Raw genomic sequence first — 18,623 nt, forward strand, 5'->3', positions numbered from 1 at the left:
GGCCCGTCACCGCCTTGTGAGGTCCTGCTCAAGTCGAGACGAGTCTTGATCAAAGCGTGGAAAGGAGCGAACCCCTTGGGGTTGATTGCCCCGAACGAAGCTCCGGCCGGTAGATAGCCCAATGAGGCAGCCGAGATATACAACCAGATGGAGATGGCACCCCTCCATCTCCCGTCTCCCTGCTTATTGCGGTCTGTCTTTCTACATTTAGCACAGGTTATCTCGGTTGGAAACTCTGAATGTGTAGGTTGGTTCTGGAGGCGTCCTTTTGGTGCTCTCATGTCTACATGGCGAAAACAAGCTCATGCGATCTAATTAACATCAGTTATCGTTTCCATGATGGGCAGGGGGGCTTGCAATGGTCATTGCTTGTCCTCGTCCCGACTCGCAACGGGCACGGCTCGCTGATGGAAGGTTGCAATCCAGTCGATGCCAAGTTTGAGGCTTGAGTCTTTTCATGGGGATGGCGTCCCGCACCAACAATGTGGGTTCCTGCATTAGGAGATGGGTGTGGCACAATCCCCAGGCGGCTGCAGCTACTTTTTGCAAGCGGTTAGTGATGTGTCGAACTTGTGCAACGACGGGAGGCCAATCAGTTGCACAACCGCGGACCTTGTAATAACAACCATGTCGTGCATTAATGAGGAGATGGATACCGCGAGTAAGGTGCGGCTTCTCATTGGCTTAGGCGCATGCTGCAAGGAGATTGTCATAACATTGTGTTTACTCTGCCGCTCAATTGTTGGTCCAATGTTGATAGAAGGATGGTTGGGCATCAGACAACAAAGAAGGGCATTTACCAGGAAGAGATGTGGCATTTCGTACAACGCAGCCGAAAGCAAGCACTCAATGCGAAACAAGACATGTCTTGGTCCATTTTAGACCGCGGATAGAACAATAGACAATGGGCCGTTTAGGAAGAAATGAAGGGTGAGGCTGGAATACATGAATCGCATGATGCTGAGGCTTGACAATGAATTTTTGTGCAGAGAGAGGCTGTGCACTATGCCATCTTGCACAGGTTGTGCTTGAACAAGTCCTTTCATTTTGGCGGTCGACCATCAAGGAAGGTGCACTGCACGAGCCAGCACTAAACCAACGGCGTCGGGGTCCAGGGCATAACCCCCGGCTTCCCCTTCATCAACTACATCCCTGATCAACATGCGCCAGCGTCCGATCCTCATACAGCAGAACACGAGAGCCAGAGATGAGAACGAACAGTGCGCGGAAGGAGGGAGCCTCTGTCGTGCTGCCCTCAACTTGCAATCCCTCGCAATGAGAACCCTTTGCGCGGCTTGGTAGCTTGACCGACTCTGAGTGGTCCATGACCCGCCCATCACCGCCTATCAAACATGGACCCTCGACTACTGTTCGCTGGAGTTGACGCCTCCAGAAACCGCCCCTCGTCGGTCAAACAACCAGTTAAAGCTTGCCGGGCGGTAATGGCAGCCGTGCCGATCGAGCCAATGTGGGCGACAGAACCACTCTGGACGACCGAGATGAAGAGAGGGTGAAGAGACGGCGCTTGACTGGTCCACTCCTTGTCCCACCCAGCCTCCACCCGACACCTCACTTCCTAATGGATGTCAGGGACTGACTGTACCTGCAGATGGACGCTACGCTGCCCGAAAGATGGCCTTTTCGAGGTCGCTTCATGGTTCATGACGAACAACCTATTCGATCAGAATTTGTCTGTCTGGTCAACAGCTCCAAGAAACGTTGTTCTTTGGCATTGCCGTCAATGCTCGGCATGAATGATAACCTTCGACCAAGCTCTCGAAACAAGACCATCCATGGGTGCCCGTGCCCCTGTCATTGCTCTGGTCCGTGACCCAGAATTCATGGTGATCCAGCATCCAGCGACGGATCCACGGGCCACGGCGGTTCCACACGCAACCAACTCCAGAGACCGTGGCGGTCGACCCGCGACATGGCTCCGCCATCCAACTTCCCCCAGTCTGGATGGGTCATTAGCCAGGGTCACACTCGCCCTCTCTTTCATCTCAAGTCGAGAGCCGTTTGCCAGAACCCCTGGTCCCAGGGTGGCAATGGATCATGGAGACGGCCGACCTCCTGGAAACCTCCAGTACGTAATTTCCGCCTTGGAGTTGCTGGCAGAGGACCGACATGGCTATTAAAACGCGACCATCCTGCGACTTTTCATCTATCTTTTCTTCCTTCTTTCCACAGCCAAACAAGCCTACACTTCAAAGCTGCCTGCTTCTTGACTCCTTTTGACTTCGGTCGTCCATTCTTTCACCACTTTCAGCAACTATCAACCTTTTGAGCTTTTAGCTTTTCCACTCTTTACAACCAAAACACCCTTCTTCTCAACCATCAACACTTTCAAGATGCGTTACGCTTTCGCCGCCGCTTTCCTGGCCTCTTCGGCCATGGCCACCAAGGACGTTGTCTACCAGACTGAGCTCGTCACCATCACCTCTTGCGGTCCTGAGGTCACCAACTGCCCTGCTCGATCCACCGTCGTCAGCACCACCTCTTACCCCGTTGTCGAGACCTCCGAGGCTCCCATCCCCACCTACGAGGCTCCCGAGCCCACCTACGAGGCCCCCAAGCCCACCTACGAGGCCCCCAAGCCTACCTCTGAGGCTCCTCTGACCACCTCCACCATCTACAGCACCAACATCAAGACCATCACCTCTTGCGGTCCCGAGGTCACCAACTGCCCTGCTCGCTCCACCGTTGTGACCACCGAGACCTATGCTGTTTCCACCACCATCTGCCCCGTTGGTGAGCCCAGCAAGCCCGCTCAGCCTGAGAAGCCCGAGCAGCCTACCAAGCCCGTCTACGAGCAGCCCAAGCCCAGCAAGCCCGCTGAGACCAAGCCTGTTTATGAGCAGCCCAGCAAGCCCGTGTATGAGCAGCCCAGCAAGCCCGTGTATGAGCAGCCTAGCAAGCCTGTCTACGAGCAGCCTTCTCAGCCCGCTACTCCCGGAAAGCCTACCTACCCCGGAAAGCCTTCCCAGCCCGCTCCCCACCACAACGGCACTGTTCCTGTCTACCCCAACCCTCCCGCTGAGTCCAGCAACAAGCCTGTTGTCCCCGCTACTCCCGTTCCTGAGGCTCCCGAGTGCGTTCCTTCTCAGTCTGTGACTGCCATCACCAAGAGCTACACCACGGTCCTCACCACCGTTGAGTACTCTACCATCCAGGTTCCTTGCCCTACTGGCGGCAACCCCGGTTACCCCAGCCAGCCCGGCAACCCTACCGGCCCTGCTGTTCCCCCTCCCGCCGCCACCACCCCTGCTGGCGGTAACCCTCCCGCTCACGGCAACGAGACGTAAGTACAGCTTCACGAGTTAAAGAGCAAATCACTAACATGTTCCAGTGTCCCCACTCAGCCTCCTGCCGTGACCGCCGGCGCTGCCACCTTCGCTGGCTCTGCCTTCTTCGCCGCTGCCGCCGGTATCGCCGCTTTCATCCTGGCTTAAATTCTTCCTTTTTTCGTCCTCTAAGTTAGAGCCTGCAGGCTATGGCAATTTATGAACCCAGGTATTCTGTCTTGTTGGACATGTACAGAGTTTAACTAGACGAGTGAATACTACCGCTTTATTGGCACAAATCTGTACTTAATCTTCTAATCTGCAACCGGGTGTTCATGGTTGGGCGATTCGATAGTTGGTCTGGACCAAATCATGAATATCTGCTTTAAAACTCAACCTTTTTACCATTGAAGTATATATATCTTTGTTTATGTGAGCTCCTTGGCATCCATCTCTTGGCCCTCTGAAGAAAGACGTTGTGAATGGGGCGCGAGCTAACGAAGCCGCCGGGAGGTCGCATCAAGCCATCAAACCCCCTGGAAAATCTGGGGTGAGGTCCCATCGACGGTCTCCCCTCCTTCTCCTCTGCATGCACGGGCTCATTTCCCAACTTGGCACGAGGCTACGGAAGCCACCGACTCTAAAGCAGCGACGGCAAATTAACAAAAGGCCCAGGCCCCCGGGAGATTGCGATGTGTGGCCATCAGGGGTGCGCCATTGGACCCGGCTGCGGGTGAATGGACGGAACTGATGGTGCTGTGCCTTGATTTGAGGGAGATGAGGATGGGTCGGATGCAAGAGTCATTGCATGTAGTCAGGGCATTGTGTGAGGTAGGTCTTGTCGAGGTGAGGCGATTCGGAACGAACTATCGATTTTGCTCACGTGTTGAACTGAGACATGATGGCGTCTGGACCTGACTGAGGTCATCAGCGTGTCCAATTAGGCGGGAGTCATTGAGTCTTATGCAGGCCTAGCAAGACTAATTTGCCGTCTTCAAATTGGCTTCATGACTTGCAGAGTGGTGAGTGTCCCCAGCAGTGACATCGAAACTTCCCCAGACAAGAGTTCCTCTCCGGGGAATGATCAGACCTGGCCCGAGGCATTTAGCCTATTCTAGCACTTACGGCTCTGTTCTCACCCCGAGTTGAAGGTTCTGGTGCGTGGTCCAACGCATCATCAATTTTATTCCGCACGTTAACTTTTGAAGTTGGCAGCACATGAGTTTACCTTTTCAATAAGCTTAGATGGTGGTTTTATTTCTTTTTCGACTCCTTATTCCATCCCTCTTCTACGGAGGCGCACCAGGGCTGTTAAGCTTAATTGCTCGCGTCATGTATGTAAGAAAATAGCCAAGACAATCCTCGGGAATGGCTTACCAACACTAGCGGGTTAACCCACCACCGAAGAAGGAGTTTATCGTCCAATTGGCGGCTCAAAACTCATAAACGTGCTGCATTTCTATCTATTCTCTTCAGAGCGTCGATTTTGTGTTGCCGGGCAGATTTTCTCGTTGAGTTGCCTATTTTCTCATCGTCCCCTCTTGGCAGCTCTTCTCCAAAGATGGTGTGTGTATGCCAACTCAGAGGATCTTGACGATATTCCACCCCGCGCCTTGAATCAACCTGTAGGGTTGTCTTTGAAAAACACAATTTTTGCTCTTATCTGCTACATGATCAGCCAGGGTCGAGAATGTGTTGTGATCAAGAGTGGCAAGTTGTTGAAAATGCCATTGGTTGCTTTTGGACGTCATACGGCCACTCGCAGTTTTCTTAGCCCACCACTCACTTCTGACCCCGAAAGTAGTTTCCTTTTATGCATTCTATTGTATCTGCCACCCAAGTCACGTCGAATTGATTGATATGGTCTCTTAGCAGGCTTTGTTGTATGTCGCGTGCTCTCGATGAGCTGTGGTACCGGGTAGGCGACCTAGCGACCAACAACAGTACACAATGAACCATCCATTATGTAGCGATGCGAAAACCTGTTATAGTTAGACAAAGAGTAAATTCTATGGAGGCACCATGTCTAATTTTTAATTTATTCAATTTTTCACGTCGTTAACCGAGGTCTTAGAGGTATTATGGCTGAGTTCCAGCAACCAGTGTCCAGTCATTCCTTCATTGATCCTCTCACACTGCCGACTGAGGAGGTGACTCCATCAAGTGCTCAACCGAGGCCATAGTACATTAAAACACTGATATCTCACCTTTATAATTGAGTCATTTTTGTACGCTTGGCTAATGAGTCGTGCTATCCAGTCAGCTAGTGTCCAACGTCCTGGAGTCTCGTCTAGCAAGGGCATCATGGTGGGAACAGCTCTGGTCGAGCCATCCAGAGGAGGAGATAAGCCATAAACTGTTGCAGTACTTTCGAAAAGAAGCTCATAGTGTCGAAAGGTCACCTGAATCTTCTAGCAACGGGTATCAGGGCCGCCCTCTAATGTCAGCTCCTAAAACTCTACCTTCCGTCAGACCCCAAAGAACTTGCAACTCAACCTGACGTTCTAGAGTCATTTTAGATGGCTAAACTGACTAAGCCATGTTTTCGATCCATGGCACTGCAGAAGAGGAGGGTGTTGCCGCTGTGTCCATTGGAGATTCCTCCTGCACGGTTCCGCCGGGTGTGCCGTGTCTTTGTCTGACTCATGTCTCTAGTTCCGAACCATCCCGAAGCTTGGAAATAGGGTCTTTCTTCCATATTTGCAGTTCGGAGGAGAGTAACCTTGGTCATCCCGCTGGCGTGCATTGGCTTCCTGGGATATGGAGATCGCCACTCGGCCCTCCACCATAGTTGCTGCATAACCTGGTTCTGGCCAAATTCGGGACAGAAACTGGCGTATATGTAGTTAAGAATTTAGCGTTAGTAGCTACTATCGTAATTTACTACCCTTGCTCGCCGTGACAGCATTGCTCAACGAGTGTTACTCGAGAGAGATGATGTTGGGAATCGTCCGGCTCCTCCAACATGCATGTTCGCTGACGAACCAACGTACGCTTGAAGAGAAATCTGTCAACATTATGCCTGAGCCAAGGACGTGTTTCCGAATGGCATAGAGAAGGGTGTCGCAAGCGCTCAGGGGTTAACGGCCGGGGAGATACGGGGTAACGGAGCCGGGTGTGCCATCGATTGGCAGGGATCGGGAGTCTGTGGCGAAAGGTGAGAGGTTAGAAGTATAAGGGATGAAGGAGACGTTATAAAAACTCGTAACCTTTAAAAAAGAGAGAGAATGATTGGATTGCCAAGACACGACAGAATCCATCTCATAGTGCCGAGCCAGCTTGAGGAGACCACGGTAGCGAGCTCACTGACCCGCTCACCATATTCTGAGTTTCCAGAGGCAAGGGCCCGGGCCTCCACGATGGAGTAATAGGATGGGGTAGCCGGGAGGTGGAACGAGGGGATATGGGGATTGGGTCTCTGGGGTTAGATCTTGGGCCTGGGGAGATGGTGCTTCGATTCTAGACCTCCATGGCCCCACGGGGTACGCAAGCGAAGAGTCTCTTGGCAAAATATCAGAAAACCAGAGCCATCTAAGCTGGACGAGGGTTGCTTTAATGGATCCTAGAGGCCATTATCTTCACCCGGGTCATACTGGGTGGCTCCGCATAGTGGACGCGGCCAGTCACTCTCAGGTTTGCTTTACCTCACGATATTTGCCACGAATTCATGCCTCCAATGAGGCCCGTGTGGTTTTCAGCTCTCATGAGAACCACTTGGTGTCTAGGCGAGTTGTTTTCCGTACCCGGTAATGGACTAGGATATCCATGCCGACGAGTTGGGGTTGTTCACCTTCTCTCACTTGTTCATCCAAGAGCTGCCCGTGGAATTATTTCCGGTGTTTTGCATGAAATTATTGAGGCATATTAGCAAGGGTCTTACTCCTATTCGATAGTCTAGGTAAGCTTGGATAATGTACTGCTCTCGGTTTCCTATCCCGAGCAGTGATCATCCGTGTTTCACCTTGTTCTGGAAACGTTCTAGAAGGGATCTCTGTGTAAATCTGCTTGCATATTGGTTCATGCCTGGTCTTTGTAGTTTCATCTAGTAGACGGTTCATCGTTCCTTTGGCTGCTGAGATGCAGACTCGCCCGGGAGAAGACGGGTTTTCAAACAGCGTAGATCTTGAAGTTGGGATATGTCTTGTGCTGTGGAACCTGGTAGCAATGAAGTCATCCCTAGCCTGTCATGCGGCTTGTCCCAATGGGGAAGAGAAAGAGAGAGACCCCGAGAGTCCGGAGACTCCGGACGAGTCCCGCACGACGTCGCCAACAACGTCGTTTTACGGTCTGCGTATGGTCCAACGTTGAAATGTCAGCTCGGGGTCTCTTTGAGTGGATTCGAAGGGCTCGTGCGTGCGTTAGCCTCCAACGTCGGCTTCTCTGGTGAAGGTAAACATCGACACCATCTCGGGTTCGTTCCCGAGGCCAGTCCTTGACGAGTTTAGCGTAGCCGCATTCTTTGGTGGCAACGACAATGCCAAGGCGACTGGAAAGGATGACATCATGCTAACATGGTGAGAGTCAGAGGTGAAGAAAAAGAAAAGAAGCGGAAGAGGATCTAGCCTATCACGAGACCGGCTTGTTCTTCGGTGAACGCCAAAGACCTTGGTTTGGTCTTTCGTTGAGGCTCAAGGAAGAAACGCCTCGTTTTCTCCAAAACTGACTTGGTCGCACACCTTCTCCAATCTTTGGGACGGGAAAGAACCCTGACCCCGCAGGGTTCACTCCAGAATCTACCGTTACCTGGTTAGTGTGTAAGACAGAGCTTGAAGATGGTGGGAGCAATGGAAGGGATCTAACATTGCCTTATACCTATTCAACAGCCTTGAACGGCTTGTCTTGTCCACTGAGCATCTCGGGTTCTTCGCCCGAGAAGCCCAGAGCAAAATGTTGAAGGAGCCTGAGAGCCTGGGGAGAGTGGGGAAGTGTCCCTGAGCATCCTCTTCAGGGAAGGTGGGACCAGGTATGTCAGTTTTCCCCATCCGATACTCCACCATTCACCCTCTCCCGAGTCCCTGGACCAGCACCGACTCGTGAGAGTTGACTCTGGAGACACGATGAGGTCATGGAGGCACCCTGGGGCCCATGAAATTCGCTCATCTGGGGTATTTCCATTACGAGAAGAATTCTGTTCTGCAGGGTTTACATGAATCAACCTACTCCACCACACTCACACGCCCTTCCGCGCACTTCACCACCCTGGTTGTCATGATCTCTACCCAGCTTCTCCTTGGCCATACTCTTTGTGGGGTCTGGGGAATGTGAAAGCCATCTTGTGGGGTTACCTCTTCCATCCAATGTCTGAACACCAAAATCTAACGACTTAAAAAGGGTCTTGTTCCCCAGCATTCATGCTTGTTGTATCAACTCCCCAGTCCAGCTCTACCCCATCAGCTCCTCTTTTCCCCAGAATAAATCACACGAGTCCCATCCCTAGGGCGGACTCCCCCAGGTTGTCTCCAGCTGTTCCAGACCTTCCAGGGTTGCTCCTTTTTCTACCAAATGTTCACTTGAGCCACTCCTATACATCTGCTCCCACATCGCCCTCTCAGAACTTTCCCACAATGTTCAAGGAGAAGAAGCCTGCCCAGGACTCTGAGGGCTTTTCTGATGGACTCCAGAGTCCTCCTTCACAAAATGGCTCTACCTATGCCTCTTCACACGTCGAAGATGCTGTCTTTGGAGAAGTCACAGAAGATGGCCCCAACTACCGCAATGTACGCTTCACCTCGAATCTCCCCAACAGAATTGTCATCGAGGCTAATATTTCAAACATAGGTTGGATGGATCGCAACCATCGCTCTCATGACCAAAACTCAGATCGGCCTGGGTGTCTTGTCAATTCCTGCCACTTTCGACGCTCTCGGTCTTATCCCTGGAGTCATCTGCCTCGTTGTGATTTCTGCAATCACCACTTGGTCTGACTATATGATTGGTGTATTCAAGAAGAGACACCCTGAAGTTTATGGACTTGACGATGCCGGTTTTATGATGTTTGGCAAGATCGGCCGAGAGGTCTTTGCTCTCATCTTTATGTTCTGTGAGTACCTAGGTACGATTCATTGCAAAAGAATCCCACTAATGATATCAGATTGGATATTCGTATCGGGCTCTGCCATGCTGGGTATTTCAATCGGCCTCAATGCTGTCTCAACACACGCCGCCTGCACTGCTGTCTTTGTCGCCGTTGCTGCTGTCGCCACCTTTGGGTTTGCTAGCATCCGAACCCTTGGCAAAATCGGTTGGCTCGCCTGGATTGGACTTGTCTGCATCATGACTGCAAGTGAGTTGTCCTAATTGGGTGAAAATATTGAAAGTATTTCTAACGGTTGATAGTCTTTGCCGTGACTGTTGCCGTCGGCTTACAGGATCGCCCTGCTGCCGCACCCAAGGGAGGGGTGTGGGTGTCTGATTACAAGCTCACCAACACGCCGAGCTTCGTCGATGGCATTTCTGCTATCTCGGCCCTCATATTTGCCTTTTCAGGAACACCCGCGTTTTTCACCATCGCCGCCGAGATGCGTGAGCCCAAGCACTACACCCGCTCCCTCCTATGTGCTCAAGGAGTTGTGACTGTCACGTATATCGCCATCGGAGTTGTTGTCTACTACTACTGTGGCTCCTATGTCGCCTCACCTGCTCTGGGATCTGCTGGATCAACCATGAAGAAGGTCTGCTACGGCTTCGCCCTTCCTGGACTTCTCGTCACAGCCATGATCGTGACACATGTCCCTGCCAAGTACATCTTTGTGCGAATCTTGCGCGGCTCTAAGCACCTCAACTCGAACACCCTAGTGCATTGGGGAACATGGCTGGGTTGCACTGGAGGCATCACTATCATCGCCTACATCATCGCCAGTGCCATCCCTGTATTTGGCGGTCTTGTTTCGCTGATTGGCGCTCTCCTTGGTACCTTTATGTGCTTCCAGCCCTATGGCTGCATGTGGCTATACGACAACTGGTCTAGGAAAGACCGAGACCTTAGGTGGCACCTGATGGTCTGCTGGAGCGTCTTTGTTGTCGTCTCAGGAACCTTTTGCATGGTTGCCGGAACGTACGGGTCAGTCGTGGGTATCATGGACTCTTATAAGGTCTCGGGAGGATCGGCGGCTTGGTCCTGCGCTGATAACTCCAACTCTACATAAGAATTGGAAGGTGTAGTAAAGGGACTGTAGATCATATGGACATGGGAGCAATGCAATATATCCACCATTTTGAGCAATTATGAAAAGATTTGGAGTCTTCTAGACAATATGTCAGCCATACCGAACTGTGCAGCGTGATGAAGAACGCTGTTATTCTGTTCCACGACAGCTGGACCGTCGAGAGAAGCATATCGCCAAGAGCTTGGCGTTGAGGAAATCGTGTCAATTGGTCAGGGTGCTCGAATATGGCAATCCAGGGTGTATGCTCTCGGAGCCAAGATCTTGGCGGGAAGAGGATGTAACATGGCGCCAGGAATAACATAATTGGCTCGAGTTCGAAAGTTGAAAAAATTTGGTGGAAAATAAGGGTAATAAAATACCAATGATGCTCTCAGCTTATTTTGCATATCAAAGTTCATATTTGACTGCTGGGCGTATTGTGAGGAAGTAGAGGAATAGACCAAAAGCGCGGTGGGATCGGTAGATAGGTTGGACGAAATGGAATTGTCGTGAGGCGTTGTGGTAACTCGTCTGGGTTTCTGTATATCGTAGCGCCGAAACAAAAAGGGTTCAAGGTCTGCAATGAGAGGGGAAGATTATTGCATCATGGATGGATCCGAGTGCGATAAAATGGAACGGTCGGACAGGATAGGATCTGAGAAATCTTAGCTTGATACAGATGAATAATAAGAAAACCTGGGTGTTATCGATGCGAGAACAGCGGGATATAGCACAGAGCACTCCGTAAGCACACAGCCATTCATGAAAGTGGGATAGTTCGCGCGGTGGTTGCCAAGTCGGTGTAAGTAACATTAATTGCGCGGGGATGATACTTGCGTAATCAAGAAGCCAAAATCCTTCGCCAAACATGTTCGTAGGGAAATAATCAATATCTATGATTTAAGAGGCGGCCGGGGCGGAGCTCAACGTGATGCACCGCCGGGCCGGAGAATATAGATAACGGCCGACACGGGGAGGCGGAGTGCGGGGCAACAACACGGACACGGACTTGGACGCTGAACGAGATACGGTACGGAGTCGGATGTAGGAAAAAAAAACTCTCTTCGCACTCGGCACCCTGTTTGACGTGTCTGCGTGTTTAGAAAAAGTTAGGGGCTCCACTTCTCGCTTCGCTTCATGTCTTTGCTGGCTTACGGAGCGACTCTGAAGGTGTCAGCAAGAATTGCCCGTTGGAGATGCTGCATGGAGATCGTTTGATTGAGCGAGTGCGACTCACAGGGCAGTGCAAACGCCTCGTTGGATATCAACGCTCGTCGATCACCTTAGGGCTGGTTTAATCAGGCCTCGTTTCATCTAGGCGCGTGGCTTGGTCGAGTAAGATTGACGAGACGTGGTGATGTGATGACACGAAGCAGCTGTCGTCAGACAGACACACCTCTTTTGGGTGTGAAGCTGCGCTTCATGTAAGATAATTTTTCAGCTTCTAGTACTTTGGGGATAGAAAGGACATTAGTTTGCATCTGAGACATTGAATAAAGTGCCCAAATTCAGAAAAAAAGGAGATCGACAAGGACGGGGATTGCATCAGCCACCGAAGGGAGCCTCGCGAAGGGAGCCTCAAGAGATGGAAATTTTGTTGTTGGTTGTCAAAGAACCGTATCTTACCTGAAAGGGGAAAACAGGTCTTTTCTCATGGCTGACGCAAGCACTGAGACGCGACGATTATGGTGATTCAACCAATAAGAAAAAAGAAAATTGATTAAAATTCACTGCCCTACGGAAGATCCGGGCTGTGCAAGATGCTGTCATTGGTAGGGAATAAAAAAAGGGCAGATCCGTAGGCCCTTGTTCGCACTCGCACCTCGCACCCGTCAAAGCCTCTTGAGCTTAGCGGCTACTGTACTTTTCTCTGCCTTCACCTGAAATCTCTCGATGTGACCAAGAATCTCTCGATGTGACGGAAGTCTCTCGATGCCGCGTGTGTAGCTGGCGTAGATGGCTGACATACCAGGGGATCAAATCTTAGGCAACACCATCTTTAGAAATCAACCTTGACCGCACAGATCAACCTCTTTGGAACAACATCCATCGTCCAAATCCGATGATCCACAACATCCTGGACATTCCTCCGCTGACAGGCCCCTAATTTAGAGGCCAGTGTAACCCATTGAGGCTTGTACCCGCGCTGGAGACCCGCTTGTTGGTTGGTAGAAGCCACTCGCGCCCCGCGGACACCCATCTCGCTGTTAGTCGTCTCAAGGCTTTTGTGCGAGATGCGAGATGCGAGCGGTATGAGCCTCGTCATGGGTCCGTGGGCCTGGGACGAGGGGGATCCATCCCAGTGCCGTAGGGCATGGCATAGTAACCGTGTTTACCGAGTCCGTTCCCCCAGCCTTATACAGCCCACACAACAGCTTGCCGGCTCTACCGTGTCTATATCAACTCGTCCATTCCCGTCTCTCATTCCCATCCAGCAGCAGCAGCAATCCACTCCCAAGAGCTTCTCAATAAGCTTAATTCCCTACATCTCATCTCATCATCTTTTTCGCACTCGTTTAGACTCGTCTTTTGCTGAGGACGAACATATATATACCAACACCCACTCCCTCTTTCTCACCCTCGACATCAACACTTCAAACCGCCAACATGCCCAACTACAACTACTCCATCCCTCCCGAGGACTACTTCGGCTCCGACTCGCCCTGCACACTCGACAACTGCAAGGTTGAGTGGAGTCTTCTCGGCTACCGACCCGATCTGGCTGCCAACATTGCCTTTATCGCTCTGTTCGGAGTCATCGGTCTCGCCCATGCCTACCTAGGCTTCCGATGGAAGGCCTGGGGTTTCATGGCCGGTATGCTCATGGGTTGCTTGTCAGAGGTTGTTGGCTATGTCGGTCGTGTCATGATGTACAACAACCCCTTCTCTTTCAACGCCTTCATGATTCAGATTGGTAAGTCTAGACAAACCCCCTTCTTGTGGATTCTTAACTAACAATCATAGTCTGCCTCACCATCGCTCCCGTATTCTACACCGCGTCCATCTATGTCACCCTCTCCAAGACGATCGTTTTCTTCGCCCCTGAGCTTTCTCGCTTCAAGCCCCAGCTCTTCTACTGGATCTTCATCCCCTTCGATATCGTCTGCCTCATCCTCCAGGCCGCCGGTGGTGCCATGTCCACCTCGTCCGACAACGGTGACGTTGGTGTTGACATCTCTATGGCTGGTCTGATCCTGCAGGTCATCATCCTCTTCCTCTTCATCGTCGCTTTCAGCGACTACATGATTCGCTACTGGCGCTCTGGTCGCGCCGCCAACTTCGGCTGGCGCCTCCAGGCCTTCTTTGCCGGCCTCTCTGCCGCCATCATCCTTATCCTCACTCGATGCATCTACCGTGTTGCCGAGCTTAAGGATGGTTACGATGGTGAACTTATCAAGCACGAGATCCCCTTCATCATCCTCGAGGGTATCATGATTGTTCTTGCTGCCATCGCTCTCTGCTTCGGCCACCCTGGTCTCGTCTTCAACAAGCCCGAGTACACCAACGCTGTTTCCGAGAGCGAGAAGGGTGTCACACTCTCCAGCCTCCGCGGCAGCTCCGATGGCACCGTGATCAACCAAAATCTTTAAAGACAAGCTGCTGCCGGGTCTACGAGGATGATCAAAAGTGTCACGATCGAAGAGTCGTCTATGCTTGCGCTGTTGGAGCAGTCAGCCGACCGCTCCGGGGATGATATTTTCTTTGTCTTGGCGAGATTAGCGCGCTGATTTGGTTTTCGTTTGTCTTGGTTTTGATTTTGTTAGAATTGTATTGGTAGCTCTGGTGCAAATATCAACCATTGAGCTTTGGGTATGACAGGGCCATCACATCGGGATGGTTAGATATCTGGGGGTCTCTAATGACCGGGAATTTACTGCATGGAATTAGACGGGATTTAACGGGTTAGGATTTTATACATGGAATAAAACATAAAAACAAAAAATCTAGGGGACACCCTTCTTCCATGCTTCTTTTGATATCCTTGGGGTGGCGACAGGTGAGAAGTTGTACTAATACTCTCATCTCGGTTTCTAGATCAGAACCACACTGCATGGCCATGATATCCATTCTAGAAATGCAGTCATCTTTTCCGGAGTAGCCGGTCAAGAAGAATCATCATGCCTGGCGAGACGAGGGGTGCAACTTGGCATGGGGATTTGGAAGATATATTGGATTTCTGTCGGGCAGAAACTATAGCCTATCATCACCAGCGTCAACCTTTCTGTTTCCTTTGTTCTGTTTTTCATGATAGTGATGATTCAAGCTTGTTTTCCCAGATAGCACATATCCTTTGCAACCGAGGTTGTCGTGTTAGTGGTGGGGAACATGGTGAGTTTGCTCTTCAAGCCTGCCATAATGCTTAGACAACATTGACTGTCAGAAGAAAAGAAGTAACTTGGCGTACTGGATACTATTGATCCCTAGCCTGAGAAAAACAGGGTTAAAGTATGGCCATCAAATCATCACCATGAGTGCTTCTCATCCACCGCGGGGCGAGTGGAAGCCCCGCCTCCTCCGCCCGGTCGGTGAGCGGGTACGTACCGAAGCTTGGACCAGGTTCAATTGACTGACCAACCACATGACTTGACCGACCATGACCATTCCAACGACCTTCAATTGATGTACCTATCTCCAACCTCTTAGACTCTTTCTCCTCCTCCATCTCCGCCAGATGCTCTCCTTCTCCCGCATCTCATCACGTCGTCTTCTTCCCTCTAGAATCACAATTGCATCTTCTTCACGACCATCTATCGCATTCATCGCATCCTTCTCGACTTCGTTGCCCAGCATGGCCCCTCCTCAAGAAGCTCTCGACTTTGTTGACTTTGTCAATGAGTCGCCTACCCGTTAGAGCCTCCTCAACCCTGCTCCCACTGACATTCTCCCGCTAATATTGCTTTGCAGCTTACCACGCTGTCCGATCCGCCTCGGCTCGCTTCGAAAAGGCCGGCTTCACCCTCATCCGCGAGCGTGACTCGTGGGCCTCGACTCTCCGACCCGGCGGCAAGTACTACCTCACCCGCAACGCCTCGACCATCGTCGCTTTTACCATCGGCCGCAAATGGCGCCCCGGTAATCCCGTCGCCATCGTTGGCGCCCATACCGACTCCCCCTGCCTTCGAGTCAAGCCAGTTTCCAAGAAGTCCAACGTTGGCTTCCTCCAGGTCGGCGTTGAAACATATGGTGGTGGTATCTGGACTTCATGGTTCGACCGCGACCTCAGTATCGCCGGTCGTGTCCTAGTCAAGGAGGGCGACAACTTTGTTCAGAAGCTTATCAAGGTCGACAAGCCCCTGTTGAGAATCCCGACCCTAGCAATCCACCTTCACCGACAGAGCAACTTCGATCCTAACAAGGAGACGGAACTTTTCCCAATTACAGGTCTTGCAGCTGCCGAGCTGAACAAGGGAGGAAAGAAGGAGAAGGATGAGGAAAAGAAGGACGAGGGCGAAGAGAAGGCAGAGGAGGAAGACTTTAAGCCTCTCAAGGCCATGACGGAACGACACCACCCCACCGTTCTTGACGTCATTGCCTCTGAGGCTGGAGTCGATGTCGCCTCTGTGGTGGACTTTGAGCTTGTGCTCTATGATACTCAAAAGTCGTGCATTGGTGGTATCAACGACGAATTCATCTTTTCCCCTCGCCTCGACAACCTTGGCATGACCTACTGCTCAGTGGAGGGTCTTATTGAGTCGGTCAAGGAGGAGGACGCTCTCGAGGACGACAACACCATCCGATTGACCGTCTGCTTTGATCACGAAGAGATTGGTTCGACCTCGGCACAGGGCGCCAACTCCAACCTGCTGCCATCCGTTATACGCCGTCTCTCCGTCCTCCCTGGAAACCGCGACACTGCCAGCGAGGGCAGCTATGAAGCTGTCCACCACGAAGGTGAGGAGGCGACGGCATACGAGCAGACGTTGTCGCGGTCATTCCTCGTGTCGGCCGACATGGCGCACTCTGTTCACCCCAACTATGCTGGCAAATACGAGGCGTCGCACCAGCCAGCCATGAACGGCGGTACTGTGATCAAGATCAACGCCAACCAACGCTACGCCACCAACTCGCCCGGCATCGTGCTCCTCCAGGAGTGCGCCCGCACAGCCGGTGTGCCCCTTCAGCTCTTTGTCGTGCGCAACGATTCGCCATGCGGAAGCACCATCGGACCCGGCCTCGCTGCCAAGCTGGGCATGCGAACGCTCGACCTTGGCAACCCGCAGCTCAGCATGCACAGCATTCGCGAGACGGGTGGTACTGCGGATGTTGGCTACGGTATCCGGCTGTTCAAGGAATTCTTTGAGAAGTATGGATCTTTGGAGCCCAAGATCCTTGTAGACTAAGCGTTACTGAGTTGGGATACTGGAGTTGTACTGGAGTTGAGGTGGCGGGGTACGTATGGTGGATGGAGTTGAGGAGATACCAGGACGAAGACCAAGATTTGGTACCCTGTCAGAAGACGTTGAACGAGACTACGAATATAGTGAATGAATAGTTTAAATCATTGAAGCAATTGAACCGCTATGTGCATGGGATTCCAGACATGTCCAGATATCGTGGCAGGAAGCCCTTCCGCCCTCCCTCCCAAAAAGGATGCACGCATGCCATGAGCCCACCCTTATAACGCCATGGGATATCTCTTGGAACTTTTGGTCCAGATAGATATGTTGTGATGCCCCAATGTCCCCCATCACAGTACAAAGAGGAAAATCACCTCTTGGAAAAAAGATGCCCTCCCTGTTTCATCGCTTCGCTTTGCCCACATGCCACGCTGATGAGATGAAACAGCCCATAAAACTCCGCCCACCCAAGAAAAAAAAAAAAAGAAGCAAAGAACTCCATTGCCCAAAGATTTTTTGTTTTTGTAGCGAATTTCATCATTGATTTGTCTCTTCTTCTCCTTCAGAAGGCATAACCTCTGTCCGCTGAGAATCCGTCGAAGACCGACGGTCCTTTTCCCCAATTTCAGACTCGGGAACCGCAGCGGGTGGTGGCGGCGTCGGCGACCGAACGTTGATGGCGCGCGGGAGGAGGGGACGACGCTGCAGCTCAGCGAGGGGCACGGCCGTCTGACCTGTGCGGAGCTTGTAGTTTGCGAGGCTGAGTCGGAGTCGAAGGGTCTCTGCTCTCTAGTCATTGTCAGTATTTAAACAGTTGGTTTGTTGGTTTGGTGTCAAAACGTACTTGTCTTACTTGTTGCCGCGTTAGGGTTCCTCTTGTAGGTGCTGGTGATGCGGGTGCTGATGTCGATGTACGAGCCACCGTTGTAGCGCCGTCGTGTTCAGTAGCAGCCGTAGCCCAAGAAGCGTCGCCGGCAGACGTGTCGAATACAGAACTGACATCGGGACTATTACTCCTCTCAGACGCGTCCTTGAAAAAAAACCCAGTGTTAGCCATGTCTTTACGTCATGATAGTCCTTTCTGTCCCAACATACCTCGTCACGTCCTAGACACGCCTTCTTCCCCGCTGGACCAGCAGCCGCCGCGCTCTCCATCTCGAGAAGTCTCTTCCTCCCTTCGATGGCCATCTTTACGGGACTGATGCCGCTCGAGGTGTTTGCCGTGGGGGCTTTGAACAGTGTCTTTGGGGCCAGCGCGTTGGAGTCGAGGGGAGCGAGCGCGCGTCGCTTGCTAGGTGAACAAGTCTCCATTGCAAACAAAAGAAGAGCAAATAGGTAATAGAGACGGGGTATATAAAAAAGAATCTTCTTGGTCAAACTATAAAAAAGAGAACAAGTGGGAGGATTGTAGTCGCGTCTGATGAGAGAGCGTGTGTAGTTAGATTGAATTACTGGGTAAGGTGTAAGGTATTTGAATGGGCACATACACGCGGCGGCGATAAGATAAAGAATTTGCTAGACTAAGAATTTCCCAACGAGGGGCGGGCGGCGCTGTCGCGAGTCGACAAAGGCACGAGACATGGGGGACGTGTTACTCTTAATTCACTCAATTCCTTGGTCAACAAACATATTCTTAAACAAACAAATGCCTAATAAATAAATAAATGATGCATCAACAGAATGTGTCACCATGTCCCGTCCATCATCACATCAAACCTTAAAAAGCACAATTCATTCGCTCTCAACCTGTCGTTAACCATCATCTCGGGCCTCCAAAACTGGTCGTCCCTCTATTCAACCCCAACCCAGCCTCTTTGGCCATCTGGGTTCATTCAACGAGACCGAAACTAAGAAGT

The 18,623-nt window shown here is 51.5% G+C and overlaps 6 protein-coding genes across 6 annotated transcripts; 4 read left to right on the plus strand and 2 right to left on the minus strand.

Moving 5' to 3' along the window:
• The first annotated feature begins 2,050 nt into the window (after window positions 1-2,050).
• NECHADRAFT_100241 (uncharacterized protein) lies at window positions 2,051-3,694 on the plus strand. Its single transcript, XM_003051851.1, has 2 exons — window positions 2,051-3,301; window positions 3,350-3,694. The coding sequence occupies exons 1-2, from the start codon at window positions 2,352-2,354 to the stop codon at window positions 3,450-3,452; spliced, it is 1,053 nt and encodes a 350-aa protein (XP_003051897.1). The 5' UTR covers window positions 2,051-2,351; the 3' UTR covers window positions 3,453-3,694.
• Window positions 3,695-5,799: 2,105 nt separating this feature from the next.
• NECHADRAFT_79444 (uncharacterized protein) lies at window positions 5,800-6,301 on the minus strand (the record flags this gene model as incomplete). Its single annotated transcript, XM_003052312.1, has 2 exons — window positions 5,800-6,115; window positions 6,270-6,301. The coding sequence occupies 2 exons, from the start codon at window positions 6,299-6,301 to the stop codon at window positions 5,800-5,802; spliced, it is 348 nt and encodes a 115-aa protein (XP_003052358.1).
• A 2,547-nt stretch (window positions 6,302-8,848) lies between these two features.
• On the plus strand, window positions 8,849-10,429 carry NECHADRAFT_38659 (uncharacterized protein; the record flags this gene model as incomplete). The annotated part of the gene is made up of 4 exons (XM_003051852.1): window positions 8,849-9,001; window positions 9,063-9,324; window positions 9,376-9,567; window positions 9,621-10,429. 4 exons carry the CDS (start codon window positions 8,849-8,851, stop codon window positions 10,427-10,429), a joined length of 1,416 nt encoding a protein of 471 aa, XP_003051898.1.
• A 2,607-nt stretch (window positions 10,430-13,036) lies between these two features.
• Window positions 13,037-14,019, plus strand: NECHADRAFT_79446 (uncharacterized protein; the record flags this gene model as incomplete). The annotated part of the gene is made up of 2 exons (XM_003051853.1): window positions 13,037-13,343; window positions 13,394-14,019. The coding sequence occupies 2 exons, from the start codon at window positions 13,037-13,039 to the stop codon at window positions 14,017-14,019; spliced, it is 933 nt and encodes a 310-aa protein (XP_003051899.1).
• Window positions 14,020-15,218: 1,199 nt separating this feature from the next.
• NECHADRAFT_38334 (uncharacterized protein) lies at window positions 15,219-16,770 on the plus strand (the record flags this gene model as incomplete). Its single annotated transcript, XM_003051854.1, has 2 exons — window positions 15,219-15,276; window positions 15,335-16,770. The coding sequence occupies 2 exons, from the start codon at window positions 15,219-15,221 to the stop codon at window positions 16,768-16,770; spliced, it is 1,494 nt and encodes a 497-aa protein (XP_003051900.1).
• A 534-nt stretch (window positions 16,771-17,304) lies between these two features.
• NECHADRAFT_79448 (uncharacterized protein) lies at window positions 17,305-18,078 on the minus strand (the record flags this gene model as incomplete). Its single annotated transcript, XM_003052313.1, has 3 exons — window positions 17,305-17,556; window positions 17,612-17,797; window positions 17,863-18,078. The coding sequence occupies 3 exons, from the start codon at window positions 18,076-18,078 to the stop codon at window positions 17,305-17,307; spliced, it is 654 nt and encodes a 217-aa protein (XP_003052359.1).
• Window positions 18,079-18,623: the final 545 nt, after the last annotated feature.

Source organism: Fusarium vanettenii, assembly GCF_000151355.1.
Source record: "Fusarium vanettenii 77-13-4 chromosome 4 genomic scaffold NECHAsca_3_chr4_2_0, whole genome shotgun sequence".
In the NCBI taxonomy this organism is placed as follows: domain Eukaryota; kingdom Fungi; phylum Ascomycota; class Sordariomycetes; order Hypocreales; family Nectriaceae; genus Fusarium; species Fusarium vanettenii.

Bases quoted from the DNA above. Each gene is read 5' to 3' on its own strand.
- NECHADRAFT_100241 (XM_003051851.1), top strand. From the start codon at position 2,352: ATGCGTTACGCTTTCGCCGCCGCTTTCCTGGCCTCTTCGGCCATGGCC. The intron at 3,302-3,349 runs GTAAGTACAGCT...AACATGTTCCAG, and splicing joins CCCGCTCACGGCAACGAGAC to TGTCCCCACTCAGCCTCCTG.